General features: G+C 35.4%; 3 protein-coding genes across 4 annotated transcripts in view; all 3 read right to left on the bottom strand.

The window, feature by feature from the left end:
- The window catches only part of LOC6641823, a 50318-nt gene extending 49394 nt beyond the window's left edge, over positions 1 to 924 (bottom strand). Inside the window, exon 1 of the mRNA XM_023176031.2 lies at positions 677 to 924. The gene's annotated coding sequence lies outside the window, so the exon portion shown is untranslated. The remainder of the gene's footprint in view (positions 1 to 676) is intronic.
- Positions 925 to 4670: 3746 nt separating this feature from the next.
- Positions 4671 to 6650, bottom strand: LOC6641840 (ribokinase). The gene is made up of 2 exons (XM_023175895.2): positions 6524 to 6650; positions 4671 to 6459 (listed from the first exon to the last, which is right to left on the bottom strand). Exons 1-2 carry the CDS (start codon positions 6577 to 6579, stop codon positions 4773 to 4775), a joined length of 1743 nt encoding a protein of 580 aa, XP_023031663.1. The 5' UTR covers positions 6580 to 6650; the 3' UTR covers positions 4671 to 4772.
- Positions 6651 to 9889: 3239 nt separating this feature from the next.
- Positions 9890 to 23073, bottom strand: part of LOC6641841 (peroxisomal membrane protein PEX14) — a 32584-nt gene continuing 19400 nt past the window's right edge. For both annotated transcript variants that reach the window (XM_023175885.2, XM_047010618.1), the window contains 5 exons: positions 13852 to 13959; positions 13116 to 13314; positions 12859 to 13037; positions 12618 to 12795; positions 9890 to 12550 (listed from right to left, as the gene is read on the bottom strand). In XM_023175885.2, coding sequence (XP_023031653.1) covers positions 11406 to 12550; positions 12618 to 12795; positions 12859 to 13037; positions 13116 to 13314; positions 13852 to 13959 — 1809 coding nt within the window. In that variant the 3' untranslated portion in view covers positions 9890 to 11405. The remainder of the gene's footprint in view (positions 12551 to 12617; positions 12796 to 12858; positions 13038 to 13115; positions 13315 to 13851; positions 13960 to 23073) is intronic.

A 23073-nucleotide genomic window follows, 5' to 3' on the forward strand; every position in this document is an offset into this window, starting at 1 on the left:
TGGAAGTTTCGTCATAATATCATCAAAGTGTACACAATTAAGATATCTTTTCATATCTGTATAAATAAAATCAAGTAATTGAGTCGCTTCGCTTGCATAAAGTGGAAAACATATCAAATTAAACAATTATTCTGAACTCAATTGAATTCCCATTAATATATAATGAAATTTTCTTGCCGTTTCCCTCACTCAACATTTATTGGTCTATTCGGTACTTGTGTTCAAAATGTTACAATGTATGGATATCAGGATTATTTTTAATTAGAATGGTAATACCATTTTGTTTATTAATAGATATTGATTAAATAATATGTACATTCTTACATTACAAAGTGTACGGAAAGGAAAGTGCAAAACACTTGGCAAACGGATAGATGCACATCTATCGACTGCAGGGTATAAAAAGTGCACTTTCGATAAATATTGAATTTATAACCCAAAAAAGTAATTAAAACTCATGTATATTACTCTCTGAGTGCACTTAATTACTGGCCCAGTGTGTTTTAAGTATTGAGTAACTTTGCAGACAGTACAACAATTTTTGTAGGTACTCGAAATTCACCCAGTTTTTTACGACTAAGCGCACTCACAATCGGATATATATTTGCTCATATGTATGTATGTACATATGTATGGCAAAACTTGAAACTTTAAGACCAACTATATACCTACTCACCTTTAAAAGTTTATGCAGCTGTAGAGGCTGAGACTGCAGCAATGCTTGCACTGTGTGTGAGTGTGTGTGTGTGTGAAGAAGGAGAGTCTGCTGCAGCTAGTAGATGTTGTTGATGGTGACGAAGTTAGTGCTTTTGCTACCGCTGCTGCACGTCCTGGCGGCCATCTTTGCTGGTGCGGAATCGAGGTGGAGGATAGGCCCAAGCCGATTTGATGCTTCGTTTTCGTTTTCTGTATTTTTAATTTTTTGTTTGTTGAGAACTGCTTTTCTTACAATTTTTTATTTAAGTTAATGTTTATTATTTTTTTTGTACAATTTTATCGTATTTTCTGGGCTTAATAACACTTTTTGGTTTTGGATTTTAAAGAGATTGGTTTTATTGTTATATTGATTTATGGTTGCTCGTGTGCATAAATCAAGTTTTGAGGTTTTTTTTTTTGTATTTATTTCTGATAAAAATAAGAGAGAGAAAAAATAATACAAATTTTTTTTTTTTTTGAAAGGTGCCCACGCAAACAGCAAATAAATAGAAAAAGACAAATTAAAGTGTAATCAACAACCAAAAAAAAAAAAAAAAAACAAAAAAAAGAAGTTTAACCACTTTTTTGTCAGTTAAACAGCTGAAAAAACAGACGATTGAAACCTTTGCAAAGCCGGTTTCCAAACTAACAAAAAACTAACTCACTAACTAACCTAGTGCAAAAGAGGAAAACTGCAAACTTTTTGTGTTGAACAGGCGGCTTAATCAGCAGGATGAAGGATCACGACTGGCAGCAGTAAGCAGGAAAAAGTAGCCAGCTGATTGTAAAGCGCGGCCAGAACTTGAGCAAAGGACCTGCAGCCGGGCACTAAAGCCGAAAGCTTTGCCTTTTGGCCTAGCAGCAAAGCAGGCACGAAGGATGTCAACGTATGTGGGCGAATTACAACAACAACAACAATAGCACACATACACACACACATTTACAGTTTTCCGGCATTACTGCCATGTAAATGTAAAACTGAGTAAGTGCAAGCGAGATGCCAGCAATGCAATTTTACTGGCAAAAGCGGCAGCCAGGCAGTAACTAGACCTCCTTCTTCCCCTCCACCCCCCTTCTCTATCGCACACAGTCTTTACTTTTGTCTGTGTTGGTGTGTGTGAGCGCGCGTGTATGGCGCCTGCGCATTAATCGCACAGCTGACGGAGGGCAGCAGCGCCAGCAGAATAGAAACAGGACCGCCTACGAAGTTAATCGAGGGGCCCAATATAAAATACGGAATGTGAAAACTGATAAGGGAACGATTAAAGTATTGAAAATTTCTTACTTTAATTATTACTTTAATTAAGCTGAGAATTAAAAATATTGTGTGATTTTTGAAAATCACGAAGTGCTGAAATATTGTGCAAAACTATTTGACGTAATTTTAATATTAAGACAATTTTTCTCTTCAGACAAAAAGTATTGCTGAAACCAAAACGCATAATTTTTTAGTTAAACTATAAAGAATTTTCCATGAAATAGACCAGAATCTTTGAAAATTTCGTCAATATCTCGTAAGCTTTCAAAATATTCCCTTTAAGCCACAAAATCTTGTAGGATTTTCCATTAAAAACGTTTTTTTTTGTCGTAGGAAATGATTGCTCTTCAACTTTAAAGGGCTTCTTGAAGTGAAATGTTGTTTAAAATGATTTATTAAGGCAAATAGTTTAATTATCACAGAATAGATACTTGAACAGTCATTTATTATTAAAAATAGTTTTTTGTAGCCCCGCATGGAGGAAATCTGTTTGTAGATGCGCTCCTGATGGCAAAGGTTAACTGCGGACTGCTGTGACGTCTGCTGTTGCTAGGTGCCTTAAAAGCTGCCAGCTGATTCTGATTATCGTTTGTGGTAGAAACGCGGTGAGGTATTCCGGAGCAGGTGGCGGGGGTTAGGTATTCGGCGTGGGGGCTACTGGGACTAGGGCTGCCTGGAATTTATTGACTTGGGGCCGAAGCGACAGCGAAAAGTAACGGCACTTTTTCGGGCAAACGGTGGTTTTCCCCCTATTGATTTCGGGCTGTTGGAAAATCTACATACATACAAACACACACACACGCACGCACATACATACATACAAACGTTCAAAAGTATCTGCATATGAATCAAAAGAAAATGTTTTTCAAAGAAAAATGAGAATAAAACACAGGCACACACATAAACACATATAAACAGGTTCTTTGCTGGGCATTTAAGACCTTGCAAAGGATGTGAATTTTTAATTTCACAGAGAGAGAAAGAGAGAGAACAAAATTCGCATTCCCTTTCGCAGTCACAGTTTTTTTTTTTTTTATTTTTCGCATACTCTTTTAAGAGTAATCTGTCAGCTCCCGTTCTCTTTCTCTCTGACTCTCTATTACTCTGGCCACAAAAAAACCTGTTTTGTTTTTTGTTAAGAATTTGTTGTTTTTTTTTTATGGCCTCTGCCACTTGCACCAAGTTCGCTGCTGCTGGCTAAAACTGTTTCACAAATTGTATGTTGTTGCTGTTTTTTTTTTCTTTTTCTGGTTATTTGTTGCTACCGTGTTTTGGTATTTTATCTTTTGCACAATTTACGAATCGAAATGATACGAATTAAAGAAATGTAAAACACATAAATGAAAACCAACCAACGCGGACCGACTCGGAGACGAAGTACAAGACTTGTGGGGACACGGACAAGCAAGCACACGTCCGCCCGCAACCAAAGACAAAAAGCATCTACAAGTACAAACATGCACAAACATATGTACCCTACAACGAAAAAGTTTAGGGACAGTGGACCCTCGGTTGACGAACACATCTTGTTCGTTTTTCATATTTCAATGCTGAATGAAAAAATGTGTTTCCAGTTGAAAACCAATACAGTATTTAGTATGTATGCGTCAAAGTGTTTTTTATACGAAATGTTCCTCATTCGGAGTGTTCGCAACGCGTGGGTCCACTGTACCTGCTCACGGGGCAGGCAACGTCAGCTGTTTATGCCCATATGACACTGACAGTTGCCAACCATCGATATGATACAGTGTTACAGAAGTGTGATAATTTATTCATGCTATTGTTATATTTCAGTGAAGTAGGAGAAAGTTAACGTTATTTAAAAAGCTTTTTTAGATCTATACACTTTTACTTTTCCTCACTAGAAATAATTCAAAATTTGAAAAGTTGTATCTTAATAGCTAGTGATGACACTTTATTCTTTTCACTGATTCCTAACTTCTGGGATTCCCCTCCACCACAAACTTTTTAAACTTTTGCATTCAGGACCAAGGTTCAATTGGCCAGGATCAATTGCCAAAACAACGTCAGAGTTATAATTTTTACATTAAAATAAAAATTAAAGTATTTATTTCAATTCCAACTGTCAAACTTCCTACCCCATTTCGGCGAATTCGATTTGGAATGGCAAGAGCGAATTCGTCAAAAATACAAAATCGATGTTTTCGCGGTTTTCCCTCCATTGAAGGAAATTTTAAAATTCGTTTGCATAAGGACAATGAGCCGCAAAAGGTGCGTGAAATATATATATATTTATATATACATAAGTTAAATACGTATCATTATCAATTTTCAGTACTCTCATAGGCGTGTCAGAAAAGTATGCCAGTAATGTACATGTAAATTTTAATTATTTATACTTATTATATGTTTAATTAATTAGTTATTTATAAATTATAAAAATTCATAAAGCTGATTCATATCTGACGGGATTATCGATAAATAATTTGTGTATTAATTTTCATACTTAATGAAGGATTGGATATTGGAAATATTGGACCGTAGAGTATTAGAGGCCCATACAAAAAACTAACAACAATTACTAAATTTTCAAATTATAGTTTTATATAGGTCTATGCAAGCAGACCTAATTAACACTCACCTCACAACATTTTTATATTATTAAGATTGAAAAAAATTACTGGAATTAAATAAATTTACTTTTAAAAAAAAACTTGAAAAATATTAGTTGTCCATAAAAAAAGAAGATGACCAATGAATGTTAAAAAATAACTTTATTAGAGATACAATCGGAAAGTTTGTCCTTCGGTCCAACACTTTCAGGAGCCACGAACTTTTCTCAAATTCACTATACCCATTAATCCTGTACCTTTTTTTTCGATAGGTCATCTGGAAATTCTGATGTTCGATTTTCTTTAGGTTTTCCTTTTACTGAATCTCCCCTTTTTTTTTTATTTGTCTCAGGATGGATTGAATTTGATGGGTCATCTTGATATTCTGTTGTCGGTTTTTCTTCAGTTTTTTCTTTTACTGAATCTTTTTGTTTACTTTGATTTGTTTCAGGATTGATTGGATTTGATTGGTCAGCTGGATATTCTGATGTCCGATTTTCTTCAGTTTTTCCTTTTAGTGAATCCTCCCTTTTATTTTGATTTGTCTCAGGATTGATTTGTTTTGATGTATCATCTGGGTATTCTGATTTCCGATTTTCTTCAGTTTTTTCTTTTACTGAATCTTCTGTTTTATTTTGATTTGTCTCAGGACTGATTGATTTTGATGTATCATCTGGGTATTCTGATTTCCGATTTTCTTCAGTTTTTTCTTTTACTGAATCTTCTGTTTTGTTTTGATTTGTCTCAGGACTGATTGATTTTGATGTATCATCTGGGTATTCTGATTTCCGATTTTCTTCAGTTTTTTCTTTTACTGAACCTTCCCTTTTATTTTGATTTGTCTCAGGATAACTTGTACTTGTTTTAGCACTAGTACTTTTGATCTTTTGCGTTTCGTTTATGTTCGATTCCTCTGCATTTGAATTGGAATTATTTTTGTAAAGTTTTTCCTGCGAATTTTCAACGGTTACATCTTCTGATTCATTGGTTACATCTTCTTCAGTTGTTGGATTTTTTTTCTTATCAGAAATTATATTAACTATTGGTTGCCTTGTACAAATATCGTCTTCTAGGTTGTGTTGCCCTGGAAAGCTGGAATGAGTCCCACTATGCTGGATAGCAAATGCGGCGCATGCATTCGCCGCACTTATGTGATTTTCCCTGGGTAAATCCGGGAAAAGTGCTATATAATGGGCAAGACTTGCGACAAATGCATCACCTACACCTGATGGGTCTGCAACAGCCCGAACTTCTGGAGCCGGCACGTGTTTGCAAGTGTTTTTGTCTTTCTTTGATAAATAAACTGCACCCTGATCGCCCATGGTTATAACAACGCTTTGAGCACCCTTTTTCAAAAAAGCATTTGCTACTTCTTTGGCATCCTCTGGCGTCTTTATCTCGTCTACTGATGTAAGCCGAGCAGCATCATCTTTGTTAATGCACAGGATCGTCGGCGCTTTGATCAAGTCGTCAGACCAATTATTAGCAAGGGGTGATGCATTCAATATAGACACACCTTTGAATTTTCGCATCGCAGTTAAAGTTCCTTTGAGGCTTATTTCTAGCTGGCAAAGAAGCACTTTTGCATCTTTGAGAACTTTTTTACAGCGACACACATCTTTGGCGTTTAGTAGCGAATTGGCACCGGGTACGACAATAATCTGACTTTCTCCATCATCTGATTTAGCAATCTCTGACATACCAGTTGCTGAGTCCTCCAACTGCTCCACATTGTCGACATTTACGCCTTGCTGACTCAGATAGTTTAGATAGTCATCACCTGCCACGTCCTTGCCCAGTTTTGCAATCAAGGCGACAGTGGAACCCAATTTAGCAGCAGCCACACATTGATTGGCCCCCTCCCCACCGAAGGATGTCTCCATATACATACCCTCAACCCTTTCGCCAACTTTGGGCAACTTTGTTACATATCTGCAAATGTGAATATTTCAATCTATTAATAGATAATAATAATGTAATAATAATGCATCCTTACGTAATGTATTCAATATTTGCTGATCCAAAGACCAGGACATCTATCCACTTGACCATTTATAAATTTTGAAAAGTACACTTAAGTGATAATATAAAATAAAATATATGGAAAAAATAACTAGACAGAAATGTCAACAATAAGCATGATTTACAATTTGTAAAAATAATTAAGAAAATAAAAATAATTAAGAAAATAAATATAAACCTTAAGTCATACATAATTATAATATAAACTATATTCTTTTAAACCTTTAAAGAAATATGGAAAAGTCCATTAAGATGACTTAAGAAAGTTTTAACTCCAATATATTCCCATCTTAATTCAAATTTTTCGCATCTCCATTAGAATTAACTTTTCTCCCATCCCTATTAAAATCGATTTTTTCCCATCCCGATTGGAATCGAAGCAAGCGATGAAGCAGGCCTTGAGTTAAAATTGTGACGTTTGTATGCTTGCCGGTGAACTCAAGCACTAACTATTTCAGTTGCTTACAGACAGTCGTCGGGTAAACAGCTCTCCCATTGTCCCATTTAAAAATTTTCCTTCTTTATTAAAACTACCACTTTAAATAAAAGCCCATGCCTAAAAGATGTGGGTGCTGGCGCTGACATCAAGAGAGTTTCCTTAAAGAGTTTTCTTATTCATTTAATCAACCATATTAAATTTAAAATTCAAACTCGATAAGAGTTGATCAGCCAACATCAGGACTGTTTCATCTGAAATGTTTCCTTATTCATTTAATCTGCCATATTAAATTTAAAATTCAAACTCGATAGTTGATCAGCCAACATCAGGACTGTTTCATCTGAAATGTTTCCTTATTCATTAAATCTACCATATTAAATTTAAAATTCAAACTCGATAGTTGATCAGCCAACATCAGGACTGTTCCATCTGAAATGTTTCCTTATTCATTAAATATACCATATTAAATTTAAAATTCAAACTCGATAGTTGATCAGCCAACATCAGGACTGTTCCATCTGAAATGTTTCCTCATTCATTAAATCTACCATATTAAATTTAAAATTCAAACTCGATAGTTGATCAGCCAACATCAGGACTGTTCCATCTGAAATGTTTCCTTATTCATTTAATCTGCCATATTAAATTTAAAATTCAAACTCGATAGTTGATCAGCCAACATCAGGACTGTTCCATCTGAAATGTTTCCTCATTCATTAAATCTACCATATTAAATTTAAAATTCAAACTCGATAAGAGTTGATCAGCCAACATCAAGACTGTTTCATCTGAAATGTTTCCTTATTCATTTAATCTGCCATATTAAATTTAAAATTCAAACTCGATAGTTGATCAGCCAACATCAGGACTGTTCCATCTGAAATGTTTCCTTATTCATTTAATCTGCCATATTAAATTTAAAATTCAAACTCGATAGTTGATCAGCCAACATCAGGACTGTTCCATCTGAAATGTTTCCTCATTCATTAAATCTACCATATTAAATTTAAAATTCAAACTCGATAAGAGTTGATCAGCCAACATCAGGACTGTTCCATCTGAAATGTTTCCTTATTCATTAAATCTACCATATTAAATTTAAAATTCAAACTCGATAGTTGATCAGCCAACATCAGGACTGTTCCATCTGAAATGTTTCCTTATTCATTAAATCTACCATATTAAATTTAAAATTCAAACTCGATAAGAGTTGATCAGCCAACATCAGGACTGTTCCATCTGAAATGTTTCCCTATTCATTAAATCTACCATATTAAATTTAAAATTCAAACTTGATAGTTGATCAGCCAACATCAGGACTGTTCCATCTGAAATGTTTCCTTATTCATTAAATCTACCATATTAAATTTAAAATTCAAACTCGAAAGTTGATCAGCCAACATCAGGACTGTTCCATCTGAAATGTTTCCTCATTCATTAAATCTACCATATTAAATTTAAAATTCAAACTCGATAGTTGATCAGCCAACATCAGGACTGTTCCATCTGAAATGTTTCCTTATTCATTTAATCTGCCATATTAAATTTAAAATTCAAACTCGATAGTTGATCAGCCAACATCAGGACTGTTCCATCTGAAATGTTTCCTCATTCATTAAATCTACCATATTAAATTTAAAATTCAAACTCGATAAGAGTTGATCAGCCAACATCAGGACTGTTCCATCTGAAATGTTTCCTTATTCATTTAATCTGCCATATTAAATTTAAAATTCAAACTCGATAGTTGATCAGCCAACATCAGGACTGTTCCATCTGAAATGTTTCCTTATTCATTAAATATACAATATTAAATTTAAAATTCAAACTCGATAGTTGATCAGCCAACATCAGGACTGTTTCATCTGAAATGTTTCCTTATTCATTAAATCTACCATATTAAATTTAAAATTCAAACTCGATAAGAGTTGATCAGGACAGTTTTCTCTGAAATGTTTCCTTATTCATTTAATCTGCCATATTAAATTTAAAATTCAAACTCGATAGTTGATCAGCCAACATCAGGACTGTTTCATCTGAAATGTTTCCTTATTCATTTAATCTGCCATATTAAATTTAAAATTCAAACTCGATAGTTGATCAGCCAACATCAGGACTGTTCCATCTGAAATGTTTCCTTATTCATTAAATCTACCATATTAAATTTAAAATTCAAACTCGATAGGAGTTGATCAGGACAGTTTTCTCTGAAAAGTTTCATTATGTGTGACTTGGCATCATTTAATCTCTGATTAATTTGTTGATTTTTTAGTTTCGTGGAGTAGATTTTTAGTTCAAATTGTTTTTTTTTCGTTGAAGTGTCCTGTCGGGCTGCAAGCGCCACTGAGTCGGTTATCTACGTAACCGTAATACGTAATGGAAAAACGTAACGGTAATAAAAGCTTTTTCTCTCTCTGCGGCAATTTTGAAGCAGTTTAGTTTGAATTTGATCTAAAAGTTTTTCACGTAACTTCTTTTATTGAAACAAGTTTTACGATTTAATTTTTTTCATCTGTATTTCATTTTAATTTTGCACATTTACATACATACTAATTCATAATGTGTTTGCTTTTCTTGTATTTATTTTATTGTATTTATTTCTTGTTTCATACACATTTCGGCTTGTAACATTTTTATGATTTATTCTGTTTTTCTGTTTTTTCTCTTGTTTTATTTTAGTGGCCACATTTTCTTTCTATTGTATCTTAGTTCCATTTGTCGTTTATTTTAATTTTAATTATGTTTTTTCACTAAGTAAATAGTTGCTCATCCGACCCGTTGAAAGAGCAAAGCAATTTGTAATAGCTTTAAGAAGTGCCTCAAAATGAAAGAGAAACGAAAGAAAAACATTCAATAACATTTTAGAAAATTGCTTCAAACATTTATAAATTTCATTTCATTGATTTGAATTAATTTTCCTATTATTTATGTTTTTTACAGCTAAGCTCTTTCAACATCGCTTTTGCCTAATACTTGTATTTACTTTGAACTTTTTGGATTTTATTTTTGGTTTTTGGATTTCGCTTACATTTTTCTTCTTCGTTTATTGCATAACACTCAAATTCAAGCCCATTTCGAATATGTGTTTTTGTTTTGTTTTTGTAGGGGCCATTACAGATTTCATTTACTTGCATTGTAATTAGTTATTAGTCAGAGATTTTGTTCATTCAACTAGTTCAACTATACTTCGACATTCAATTATTGTTTTACATATCTAATTAGTTTCATATACGGATATATGGTTCTATGTGTTCCTTCGTCGACAGTTTTTCCCCACTGCTTCATTTTTTGGTAATTTTTTTATTATTATTAGGTATGTTTTTTTTTTCGTTTTTTTCTTTAAATTTATTTAACGATATGTTGGTATACAAATGTTATATACTTTTTTTTATTATTATTATTATTATTTTGCTGTGTTAAGTGGGGCAGAATTAGGTAAATTTATGGGGGAGAGTTTCTTATGAAAAGTAAATTGCTTTTGCTTTGTTGTCGATGAGCATTTTCAAGTAAAAATTAAAGAATTTACAAGTACAAATGCACAGCACAGGTAACGTGAGAAAGGAATTACATAATACTTAAAATTATTAAGGTATTAAGTTAAACAGGTGAATGCAAAAGTAAATCAATCATGCTCCGGCTCAATGGGGAACAGAGAAATCTGTCCACAAAGTTTTTTGAAGTCTAAGAACTTAAAAATGATGTTTGAAAATTTCACAAAAAAAATAACCCCAAGCTACTTTTGCTTAATAATGGATTTAGAACCATTTTTTAAATGCCTTTTATAAATTTCGAAATCTAAACCACTTAAGCCAATCCTAGACTTCAGTCTAAGAGAGGAATGTTTAAACAAAGAAGGCATCCAAGTTGCAAAATAGCTTTCGAAATACTGAATTTCAGTAAAAATATATAAAAAACTATTTGATTCCTTGTGGAAGAATAACATTCATTGGCCAAGGCAGGTCCATATAGTACCTCTTAGCTAAAAGATTACTGACAGAATCTTATCCGATTTAAACTTTTGTGTCTCTTGTGATTATAATTTATTGATCTGTTTCGAAATAGTTTTAATTGCTACAGAGCATGATTGACTGACTGTGGATTTTTATTGAGTGAGTGATTTTTCTTCGTTATTTTCGGGAAAATCTGTATTGACTTGCTGCGGCTTTTAGTTTGTTTGTTTGTTTTTGGTTAAGGTCTTGTGGCACATTTAAAAGATAGTTTTCGAGTACATGCTTTAGTCTCTCTCACACTTAATTCATTCATATTCACACACACAAACACACTCTCACATACACAGGCATTCGAATACACTCACTCATTCATGCATTCATTCATTCTCACACAATTCGGTCATTCTCCAATAGAGTCTAGAGTCATATTACATAGAGATTGAGTGACTAACTAAAATCGTAAATATTCACTGGCCAAGCTTAGCCGGACTGAGCACCAACTCCGGCTCAAATTTGCTTGCCGTTGTAGATGATGATAATGCGGATGCGGATGTCGTTGCTGCAGGTGGCGGCGGCAGTTGTGATGCCGTCGTTGGCTGTGCTAACAGTAGGCTGCCATGCCCCACGTGCCCCATTGTGCTGATGACGGATGACGGGTGTGATTTGTGATCAAATGATGTAGGGAACGCCAACGATGCGGAGGAAGTGCTGCTGCTGCCAGTCGCCGTGACTGGCCTTGAGGGCGCCGTTGGTTGCATTAGGCTCAGACTCAGACTTGTGGTGGTGGTTGTGGTGCTGTTGTTAGCCTCCGGTATTTGGCCAGGAATGGCCATTGACATTGTGGCCATTGTGGGCGGCGCTGGCAGTGGCAACAGACTAATCGTTGTGGTGGTGGGTGGCGTCATGCCCATTTTGCTAGATGAACTGCTGCTCATGGACATGCCCAAAGGTCCGCGCACAGTCGCTGAGGCTGAGTATGTGTGTGGCAGGGCCGGGGGTAGATCATAACTCGTCGGATGCGACTGCGAGGTGGGCAGCCTTGAGCTGATAATGGTAGTGGTGTTGCTGTTGCTAGTGCTAGGAATTGTCTTGGGCGTGGCTCCCGTTGATTGGCTAGGTTTTTGTGTTTTAAGTCTGGGAATGGCACCTGTACTACAGCTGCTGGGTAAGGTTGTTAAAGCGGGAGTGGAAACGGGCACGGGCACTGGTACGGGCATTGGGGCAGGAGCAACAGGAGTTACTGTCACAGTGCTGGTATCTATCAGTGAGGTTTCCTCCACCATTACCACACCATCCAGTGAATCCTTGACCGTAGATGAAGATGATAATGACTGCGATTGCTGATCATTGCTTGGACGTTGCTGTTGCAAGGCCACACGTTGACGCACTAGTTTACTATCGGGTTTTTCATCTACAGTTGTTAAAGTTGGTTGGGCTCTGGTGGTACTACTCGTAAAGGCATTTCTGCTTGGCTTGACCTCGGTTGGCTCCATTTTCATCAGCTCACCATGTTGCTTATCCTGATGTTGCTGCTGCTGCTGTTGTTGCTCCTCATCACTCATTTCGCAGACATTGAGAGCCGTTTGCAGTTTCTTCATCTCAAGTGGTGCATCTGCATTCAAAAAAAAAATTATTTTACTGAAACTTTTCAAAGGGTTTGTAAATTGTAAATAAATTACCATCACCAAAATGATAATCGCCCGTCTCTGGCTCATTTATAATGGGTACAACCCGATTCAAGCCCGACTTTTGTTCATTTTGCATGAAGAGCGATGTGGTGGCTATTTGGCGTAAAGCCTCCATACCCTCATTGAGCATTTTGCTCTGACTACGCTTATGTGCTATGGGATATTTGGGCTAAAATGGAAATGGATTAGGTAGTTCCGATATATAAATATTTCCATACGATTTGCTGCTTACCTGTACAGTCGGACCCCTGGCTATTGAAACCCTTTTGCTTTCATTTCTTAGCAAAGATGTTGTATGATCTGCATCAATTTTGTTACCATTTTTCTTTCGCGTTTTCTTATTGGATGATATACAATGCGATGGGCAGATGCAGAATAAGATGCGTAAAATGCAACAAATCAGGCCAATTCCTATGAATAAATTAAAATAAATGAATGTTAGTTAAAATCAGCAAATTCAATAATATGTAGAAGAAACTGAGAAATTGCCTATGAGAGATGGCCCTATAAGTCTTAGTTCCACGGTTTTGAAGCCCTTTTCGCCAGTGCCAACGAATGCTATGACCAGTCCCAAAGCCACTGTACCCAGTCCCACATAGAGAAAAGCATTCGCAAATGTGCTGGGACCACGAAGAACGCCAAGGAAATCTTCATCGTCCGATGAGCCGCCCAGAGAGGCATCTTGTATCTGGCGACGGGATGAACAAAATGCATTCATTAATAATACTTAATTCGAAATAAAAAATGTAAAATATACAAAGAGCTTTGCCAAAGTTTCAATAATTTTTTAACACTTTTGATTGAATGGACATTTGGCATAGCCCTTCTGAAAAAAAAAAGTATATCAAAAAAACAACAATATAAATGGGAGAATAGGGGCGAAAGATAATGAAAATCGCAGTTAAAATGAAAGCGTTTTGTTTGTTTTCTCATACAATTATTATTAGTAAATCTCTCCATCTTCACCTAGTAGTTGTAAGTAAAAGTAGTTATAAAATGCGCTGAACATTTAGATTTATTGAGTGATCAAGGTTTTGTGATTGTGATTGTGAAATAAGAAATGAAGGGTGAGGCAATAGTTAAAGTTAAAATAGGAAGAAGTAAATAAGTGATATAGGATTTAGGATTACAGTTTAAGTTTTTTTGGGCATCTTGGGGGACACCGTAAATTATTGCACAGGCTCTTTGCTATATTTTCAGGCATTTTTGCATGGATAAAACTTACGCGATTCCGTTTCACCCAACGGCGATGATAGGTGGCCTGCTGCTGTTGTTGATCCTGAACGCTGCAGCGACGGCCGCGCTCCAGCCAAGCGGCCCGTCCTTGGGCACACTGTAGCGAGTAGCGAGTGACACACAGCGAGGGGCAAGTAGCGAGTAACGAGAAACACCAAGCGATTGACGACGATGACAACAACAACAACACAGTGGTTGTGGTTTTTTTATTTTGGTTTGGTTTTTGGTTTGGTGATGGGACAAATGCATAGAAAATATATACAGTTATTGTGATTAGTTTTGGGCTGTGGGAGAGCGGCTCTCAAATGTGTTTTTTTTTTCTTTTTTTTTTCTGAGAAGTAATCCATATATAAATATATACTTAAATGTTTCTCAAAAGCATACAAAAATAGAACTCATCACAAGAGTAACGACTAATGCAAAAGCAATCAAATTTCAATACCAAATTCAATAGTCAATTTCATAAAATGTTAATCACTTGATTTTTCAAATTGGACTTCAATTACAACATTTATATAAATTTTGGGATATAATAATTTCGTTCTTTTTTTGTTTGTTGTTCAAAGGCATAAAACACATAGAAGTTAAACAGTTAAACATTTAGGTTTAAAGAAATAAATGAAGAAGGAAACAGAAACTGAAAGAGAGAGACGGGATATAAGAGAGGGAAAGAGAGCCGGCACGGAGGAAGAAAAAATATGTAGAAAGTGAAACATTAACATAAGAAGAAAAAACAAAAACATCAAACATTTAGTTGGGATAGGGGTAAAGCACACGGCAAGACACAAGTTTTATTATATTTATAGGATTATTGTATTAATTATCATCATCAAAAAAATCATCATGCCATAAAATCTATAGCATACATTTCAGCGCAAACATTTTGACAGAACAAACATTCGGCAGCCCAATCATGCACAAAATTCAAGAGTAAAAGTCCCCAAAGAAATTTAAAGAAAAACACAATTTTCATTATACCCTTAAAATAAATACATGAATATTCGGCAACAAAAATTGTATCCCATCACCTCTGTTATTTGTAATTATCTTCAGTCGAAAAGAGATTTTTAAGCTGTCCACCTGTGATTTTCTTTGCTATAAATTTGGCTTTCACTTGAATATAATAGTTCCTTAATAATACATTTCGTTATGTATTTTATTTATAAGCAAAAGAATGTCAACGAGTGTACTTGAATATATATTGTCTTCTCTTAAAAATGTCATTTGCGATATATTTGAATTTGATCTGATTATTATTATTATTATTTTATTTATTATTGTTTGAAATATACCCATATGCCATCTATCGGACTAATAGATGATGGCCTAGTTGCACTTTATTTATTTCGTGGATCTCACATGGTTTGAGTTCAAGCACAAAAAGCTTTGCCTAACTGTTGTAATTCTTAACTAGTTTTCGTATTCATTATAAAGTATGGTCATGGCAACTTTTGAGTTCTTAGTAAAATCTGCCGATGATGACTAATTTGGTAGTTCACTGCTTTTATAGTAAACCTCTTTATTAAATTCTATTCAAATGATATATTCATTCATATTCAATCTTGGTTAAATGCGTTTTTAAAGTCAAAGAAATTAGATACATTTTTTTATTCACTCATTTTAAAATTCTAAAATTCAATTTTAAAGTCAATTCTTTTGGAGATCGCTGATCTAAATGGTAATAACCCTTTTTTCAAAGAAATATCATGCATAAAACAGTAATCAAATATTACCCTTAAATAAAGGACAATCCTTGAATAATTAGATACTAACAATTATTATCCAAAATGAGTTTTCTATATAGGATATTTCTGCATTTTAATGATTTTCGGTTGCAGAGCAACCATTGTACATTTATATGTTATAGTTCGTGTTTATTTATTTGTCCTTTTTTTTAAGTACATTTTTCTTCACAACTTTCGCCGCAAGTAAAATAAACAAAAGTCAATGTCACTTCAACCTGCACACAACTTCACACTCCAAAATAAGTTTTCTAATGATTTGCGAGGGTCGAACGAGAACTCTATATTTGTATGTATATATAGAGAGTTACGACTGAATGACTAGTTGGCTAACCTGGCAAAGTTAGTCACTAAATATGCTGCGTGTCAGTAATAAGGCAAATGAAACGACACAAAGCGACTGTCCTATATACACATAGATAGAGCGAAAGAGACCGAGAGGGTCAGAGAGAGGGGGTAGAAACAAAACCTAGAGACTTATTTTCGTGTAAGTGTTGTATATAGACATGAAATATTATATATATAGTATGTATATGACGGACTTTTCCTATGTAGGTGGAAGCCACATTTCGTGTGCAAAAATCGCAGTTAGAGGGAAAGGGGAATAGGTGGAAAGATAGTATCGATCGGCTGTTCCACATTACAGTAACTGTAACTGTAACTGTTGTCCTGCCCTTGACTTAATGTAGGTGTAATCAACAATTTGCAACGCTGATTGACAAACAAGAGTAGGTGCTAGAGTAGGATAGAAAGCAAGAGAGAGAGAGCGAGAGCGAGAGCGAACGACACTATGGACGCACGTACGCAAAACAAAAAAGTATAACTTGGCGCCGAGACAGATTGCCAGGTGCGTTTTGTTTATTTCTCAAGCTATTGGTGAAAATTATATGGCTAATAATTCATAGTCCACGTGGCATATTTTCAACTTGTCTTTCTATTGCCAATATTTCGAATTTAATTCAATTGACTTGACAAAAAGCACACGCCATGTGTTCATTAAACTTTAACCTTTTACAATCCACATAGAAGAATATATGTATATACAAACATAGTATATGTATGTATGTTGGTAGCCATGTATATCTCATAGATTGCCTATTTATACACATGCCTCTAAATACCAGCTAACTAAGTAGCTCGAGTTTACGCCCTCGTCTGCCAAAAAACGGGAAAAGAAAAAAAACGCGAAGCACACGCAATGCGAAATTACAGTAAAGCGTCAGTGGCATATAAAGGCGCCAAAACGCTAATGAACACCGTACACGGAAGCCAGACATGAGGTGAACAGGACAGAACCGAACAGAACAGAAAAGAAGTAGAGTGAAGAGCATGGAGCATGGCCGCCTTGGCCATGTGATGTCAAAAAACGAAAGAAGGCAACAAATTTTTATGTTATGTTTTTTAAGGCAACTCCAAGTTAGCTCGCTTAGTCCCGTAGCCTTAATGGCAAATCGAAAATCCCCAAAAAAAAGAAGCAAAAAGAAACTAAACTTGAGCACTCTGAAAACAATTTGTGGCAGTGTTTTCCGCAAATTTAAGTTTATGAAACAAGATTTTTGGTAAAATATTTCCTTGGCCCACATAACAGAGAGATTACATATGTACATATCTCAATTTTTTTTTGCCACCTTACAAAAGAAAATGTTCTTTTGGTATATATATAGATATATATGTATAATTTGATTGAACTAAAGAATTACCATCTATATCATTCAACATATCAATACAGTATGACGGCCATATGATAAACAAAATTCTTAATAATAATAATAAGTCTATTAAACGATTTTCATGTTATATGTGGTTTTCTAAATATAAATGAGAATTACTGGCAATTTTTGTAAAATTTTACTTTACTCCTGAAGGTTTCCATAGTAAGTATTAAATTATTTATTTTGTAAATTTCTGAATAATAATTGTGTGAAAAGTTGTGACAATTATTGGATTTAAAAAACTGATGTTTAATAAATCAGTAAGTAAAAACGATGATATGTTTTAGAATGTAAGAGTTTTTTTGGATGAAGATCTTACATCCATAAAAGCATGCTATACTATTGTAATTTACAGCTTACACTGCTTGCATTCTGCTCCACTGCTTGTGTTTCTTTAGTATGATAAATATTTGTTACAGATATTTAGCGTATGGCTCAGAGGAATAGAGATAATATATTTAATATAATTTTGAATTCGACTCTAAGTAGATTTTTTAAGTTACATTTTTTAGTTTGACTGTTAGTAGGTAATTATTATCCATTATTGCTAAAATTCCCTTTAAATTAAATGTGTAAAAAGGCATAAAAAGAGTAAAAATTTGAATAGAATAAGAGTTAAATTAAAAGTTACTCCTGACCTTGAGTCTTTAAAGCTGCTTTGTTTTTTTTACTGAAATCATATTTTTTTTTACCGATTTATGTATAGTACGTATTAACTATATGCGTATTACTATATAAACACCTTCTTGGAAATCAAAATGATTGATTTTAATTTAAGCTAATTGCTGAGGTTGGCCCTTCATAGCCCGGGCTAACATTTATCGAGTAGATTTCGTGAATCGATTATGACCATTGAATAGTTGTCGCATTGTATAATAATAAATTGTTTTAGCCTCTAATGGTGCCGAAAATTAACATGTAGAGGCACTACCGAGCTGGTGGTGCTGTTGGTCCCGGGAGGCAAGTCGGTTACAGGAAATGTAAGCACATTAATGACAGTAATTTATTTTGTGGAAATGGATGGGGGAGAGTTGGTTCTCTCTCTTATTTATTGTTCGAATTGGAGTTTACTACATACATGAATTGATTTGCAGTTGCCTGCCGTCAGGCTGTTAAGTTGTTGTAAACAATGCAAGATAAATAATTTAAGCATAATTATGGATTTATGACACTTGATATACAATTATTGGAACGGAAATGGCCACCGACGAAGGAAGACAAGTGAGAGACTCACGAAAAGTAAAGGACAATAAATGGCTCTTCAATGGGTATGGAAAAATCGAAGTATCCATTCTGAAGAATACTTTCTAGAATATATTGTGTAAGTAGTTGCATATGTTCGCTTTAAGAATCCTGCAGAGCTTAATATAACATTTTATCTGAATCAATTTCAATTCAATACATTTGCCACACATGAAACCTTTTCACACAATATTACAAACTCACAACCTTTCGTGCCTTGGATGACCAATTGAAAAGCATTCTGCTGGACTGCAGGCAACTGTCGACAGGCTTTGCGCAGAATCAAGTTGAAAATGCACTTGAAAATCAACACGAAAGGCGGGCCAAGACCCAAGCACCAAGACTAATGAAAAATACAGCAACCAGAGGCTATATTAGCCCCAGCTGGAGCTGACACACAATCTAATGCATTTTGGTGTGTGGCTAGGACAATGCAGCCGACGAAGATGTCAACGTTCAGGGACAGAGACGAAGACGGCAATAGGGTCAGAGGACAAGGTGAGTAGCAGACATCAACATTACAGGCATTTTCACTAAATGGCACTGAAGGCCCCCGAAACAGGCAAGTTCTTTTCGTTCGTTTCTAATCATCTTACCCATTTGCCATCCCCTGCTTCCATTCTCCTGCTACTTATGTGTTGATGTTGCTTTGTTATTGTCCTGTGCAAGCCCGAGGTAAATAAAGAAAGAAAAAAAAAACAAAAAAGGAAGCATCCTTTCAAGGTGTTCAGTGGGTCTATGCGGCGAATTGAGTTGATTCCTTGTCCTAAACTGGCACACGGCCAGGGCCACGAGGCGAATGTGGAACACAGATTTTGCAGTAAATATTTCGGTACACAAATCAGCATTAAATAGCTCGCCCCCTTTTCGTTTCCATTCACCGGCCAAAACAACTTAGTTCATTAGGGTAAATGATGCCAAAGGCTTTTGGTCAGATCAAAGGCAACCGCAAGAGCCATCTAAAAGCCATAATTACCATGGAATATTTGTTCTTTAATTTACCACTTTTAAATATTTTGTCATAAAAGGGTTACTTAATTAGGCGGCGGCTCCTAAAACTTATCAAGTAGTCCCTAAACTTGCAGCTTCCTTTACGCAGTTATTTGCTGCTTTTCTTTCGATGGTAGAAAAATATATTTAAAAAACATTATTCTTTGAGTAACCCTAACCCCTCATAGTTTTAATAATAATTCGTTGTGGAAATCATAGTTTGAAGCGAATTATTTCGAAATTTCATTTAATATATGAAGCGTTATAAAAATTTATTTTTGGAAGAATTTTGTGTAATTCTATCAGATAAAGGCAGCGCGTCGACTCAAAGAAGTGGAGTTTGAAATTAACGACTATCTCCTGACTTGGTCCATATAAAATTGAACCGAAAGGATTTGCAAATATTAGCGAAGAGAAACTTTCGTTGTATGAAGTTTAGAAAAAACTTTTTATGTGGCTTGGTAATATTCCAAAGAAATTAAAAGTAACTCCAATTGTAATGGAAATCATTTAATCATTTAAAACCATTTAATCTGAGTCTTCAGAGTTGATAACCCTTAAAAATGGAAGATTGCTTTGTCCAAAATACGCGTTATCTGATTTGAAACACATAAAAAGTCCTTGGACAAGAGGTGGCTCTATCCATAATTTTCAGTGGTCTTTGTGGCAAAATATTTTTTAGTATATGTTAAAGAAGTAAAGTTTACAACTTTCAGTGGACATGAAGACTTAAAATCGACTACTAATGGCAATGAGATCACAGTTTCGCCATCAACTTTTTCAATCATTTTCAATTGATGATCCGATTTTCAATTCACTTTGCGTGAAATTGAACAAATCGATAGGAGCACATGCAACACATGGGCAATTCCACCCTGCCTCCAATCCCTTAGAGCAAGGATGGGCACGTAGTGGCTCTTTTGGCTCCCGTGGCTCTTTACCGGCAGAGGCTGGGCAGAGAAAAAGGTCACTTTTGCGAGTCGACGCACACAAAAATTTGTGTGTCTCGAGTTTTATGACGGGTCATAAACGACCTTTTTTGGGTCGAGCGAGCGATCGTCGTCGAACTTATGGGCAGAGGGACGGACAAGTACCGAATTTTACGGGGAGGGGGAAAAAGGTCGCGATCTCGAGCTCGCAACTTGTGGGCAGAGAGACGGACAAGTCCCGAATTTTACGGGGAGGGGGAAAAAGGTCGCGATCTCGAGCTCGCAACTTGTGGGCAGAGGGAGTAAGGGACAAGTAAAAATAAGGGTTGTTTTTAATGAGCGCTCGAGATCGCGTTCCTTTTTCCCCCTCCCCGTAAAATTCGGGACTTGTCCGTCCCTCTGCCCATAAGTTCGACGACGATCGCTCGCTCGACCCAAAAAAGGTCGTTTATGACCCGTCATAAAACTCGAGACACACAAATTTTTGTGTGCGTCGAGACCAAAAAATGACCTTTTTCTCTGCCCAGCCTCTGCTGCTGATGCTCTGGCTCCCAAGTTAAATTTTCGTGCCCACCCTTGCCTTAGAGGCACATACACACTCTCAGACACACACACACACATACACAGATATACCTAAGTCGACAAAGTAGACAAACAAATCCCGGAAAGAAAAACCCAATTCAAGGACCAAAAAGAAGCCAACGAAGTGAGAGAGTAGACAGTAGAGAGAAATCTCCAACAAAACAATTTAAAGGCAAAGCCACAAAGAAAAGTGGCAAAGTTTTCCCAGGAAGCAAAGGCGAAAGCGAGAAAAAAAAAATACCAAAGAAAAAAGAAAAATCCACGCCGATTGTATAATGAAATCGGACCAACTGGAAGGAAGAGCAGGAAAATACTAGAAGAAAGGCGGAAGGGTCCTTTGGCACCGCAAATTAAAGTCGTTTTGCGGCTAAATGTGAAACTGTGTGTGTGTGTGAGTGTGTGTATATTCGTTTTGTGGACTCCAAACGGAAGTAGACATTTCTTTTAGCTTTTCTCTTTTTGCTGCAGGACTTCCGGCCATGAAATGTAAACGTCGTTTTTTTCTGTTTTCTTCTACGATTTCTTTTTTTTTTTTTGCCCGCTTTTGTTTAGCTAATGAAAATGTCAAATGGTCGGCAAAAAGTCCACAGTTAATTGGACGCATGTCGCAAGTTTATTAAAAAAAAAGAAAAGAGAAAAGAAAATATAACCAAGCAAGTAAAATACGAAGAAAAGGACACCATCGATCAAGACTGTCGTCTTGGCGCTGAATCAGAATGCTCTGCGCTCAATTTCACATTTGGCGACGACGTCATAAATCAGCCCTCGAGTGCGCTGACTGAAAATGGAAAAAATATGCTACATAATTTGTTCGCAATAAAATTTTTAAAGTGCTGCTGCATCACTTCAGTCAGCTTTCAGGCGGAAAACCCCATAACTGGTGGCATGGACCGAGAGAGAGAGAGAAAGAGATGAAGGGGTGTAATTCTGGTTCCATTCGATTGCATTTCATTGCATTGCAAAGTTGTTGGCTCTTTTCGTTTTGTTGTTTTTGGCCAAAAGCAAAGAGAAATCTGAGAAAGTAGAAAGGAAACGGTATATGGCAGCTAAAACTTTTTGGCCACAAATAATGGCAAGTAAGTCAAGTTGACAGAAGAATCCAAGTTTAACTTGAGTTTCTCAAGTGCACACGCACACCCACAAACACACACACATACACACAGAGAGGGGCTTACCACAAGCAATTTGTTTAAACTCTGTAATTAGTTAAAAATGTGGAAGTTACTTTAATACTTACATGAGTATTGTCTCTGAAAGCTAAGCTTACCACACGAATATTTACAGGTTGCGAGCGAGAAGAATTACATCGAAAAGTTTTTGTGAATAAGAGTTTTTGATTTTGTTGATTTGTGTCAAATCATTTTAAATGATTTCTTGACGACGATGGAAGACTAGAGTTTTTGACAATATCTTTTGTTAAGGCCTGGTTTTGTAGTTTGCAATTTTTACAAATATAAAAAAGTTGAGATCTAACAAATATTGCCTAATTCATATGTCTTTTCTTTTACTTAATGTAAAAGAAAATAAAAAAATTGTTTTTGTAATAAATTTATATTCATTTTCTCTCTTATGATTAAGTTTAAGCATAGGATATAGAAGGAATTTAAGTTTGGGTCCTGAAACTCACAGCAGTTTGTCTTATATAGCATACTTTTTGGGGACTACCTAATTTATTTAGCTAACAATAATAGATATTGTGGAAGACTAGAGTTTTTGACAATATCTTTTGTTGTTTTAATGGGTCCTAATCCTATTTATAAACGAAATGTTAATAGTCCAAGAAGAGTTCTCTGAGAAATGTCTACATCAAACAGAATTATTTACAAACTTCTCTTACCATATTTCAATATACTTTGCCAAGGCCAGTAAAATAAAAGTGTCTTTTTGTTTGCTCAACGGCAGTGCACAATTCAAAAAAACAGAATAATATATAGCAAGTACATGGATACTTTTTAATTAACTCCCTTGAGTGCGTTCATGTTATTGGGGCTTATTTTTCATGTATTATTAAAAG

This window comes from Drosophila willistoni (assembly GCF_018902025.1).
Source record: "Drosophila willistoni isolate 14030-0811.24 chromosome 2R unlocalized genomic scaffold, UCI_dwil_1.1 Seg167, whole genome shotgun sequence".
In the NCBI taxonomy this organism is placed as follows: Eukaryota; Metazoa; Arthropoda; class Insecta; order Diptera; family Drosophilidae; genus Drosophila; species Drosophila willistoni.

Coding starts and splice junctions, on each gene's coding strand:
- LOC6641840 (XM_023175895.2), bottom strand. CDS start 6,579: ATGGTCAAGTGGATAGATGTCCTGGTCTTTGGATCAGCAAATATTGAA. Junction 6,460..6,523: donor GCAAATATTGAATACATTAC/GTAAGGATGCAT, acceptor TCACATTTGCAG/ATATGTAACAAAGTTGCCCA.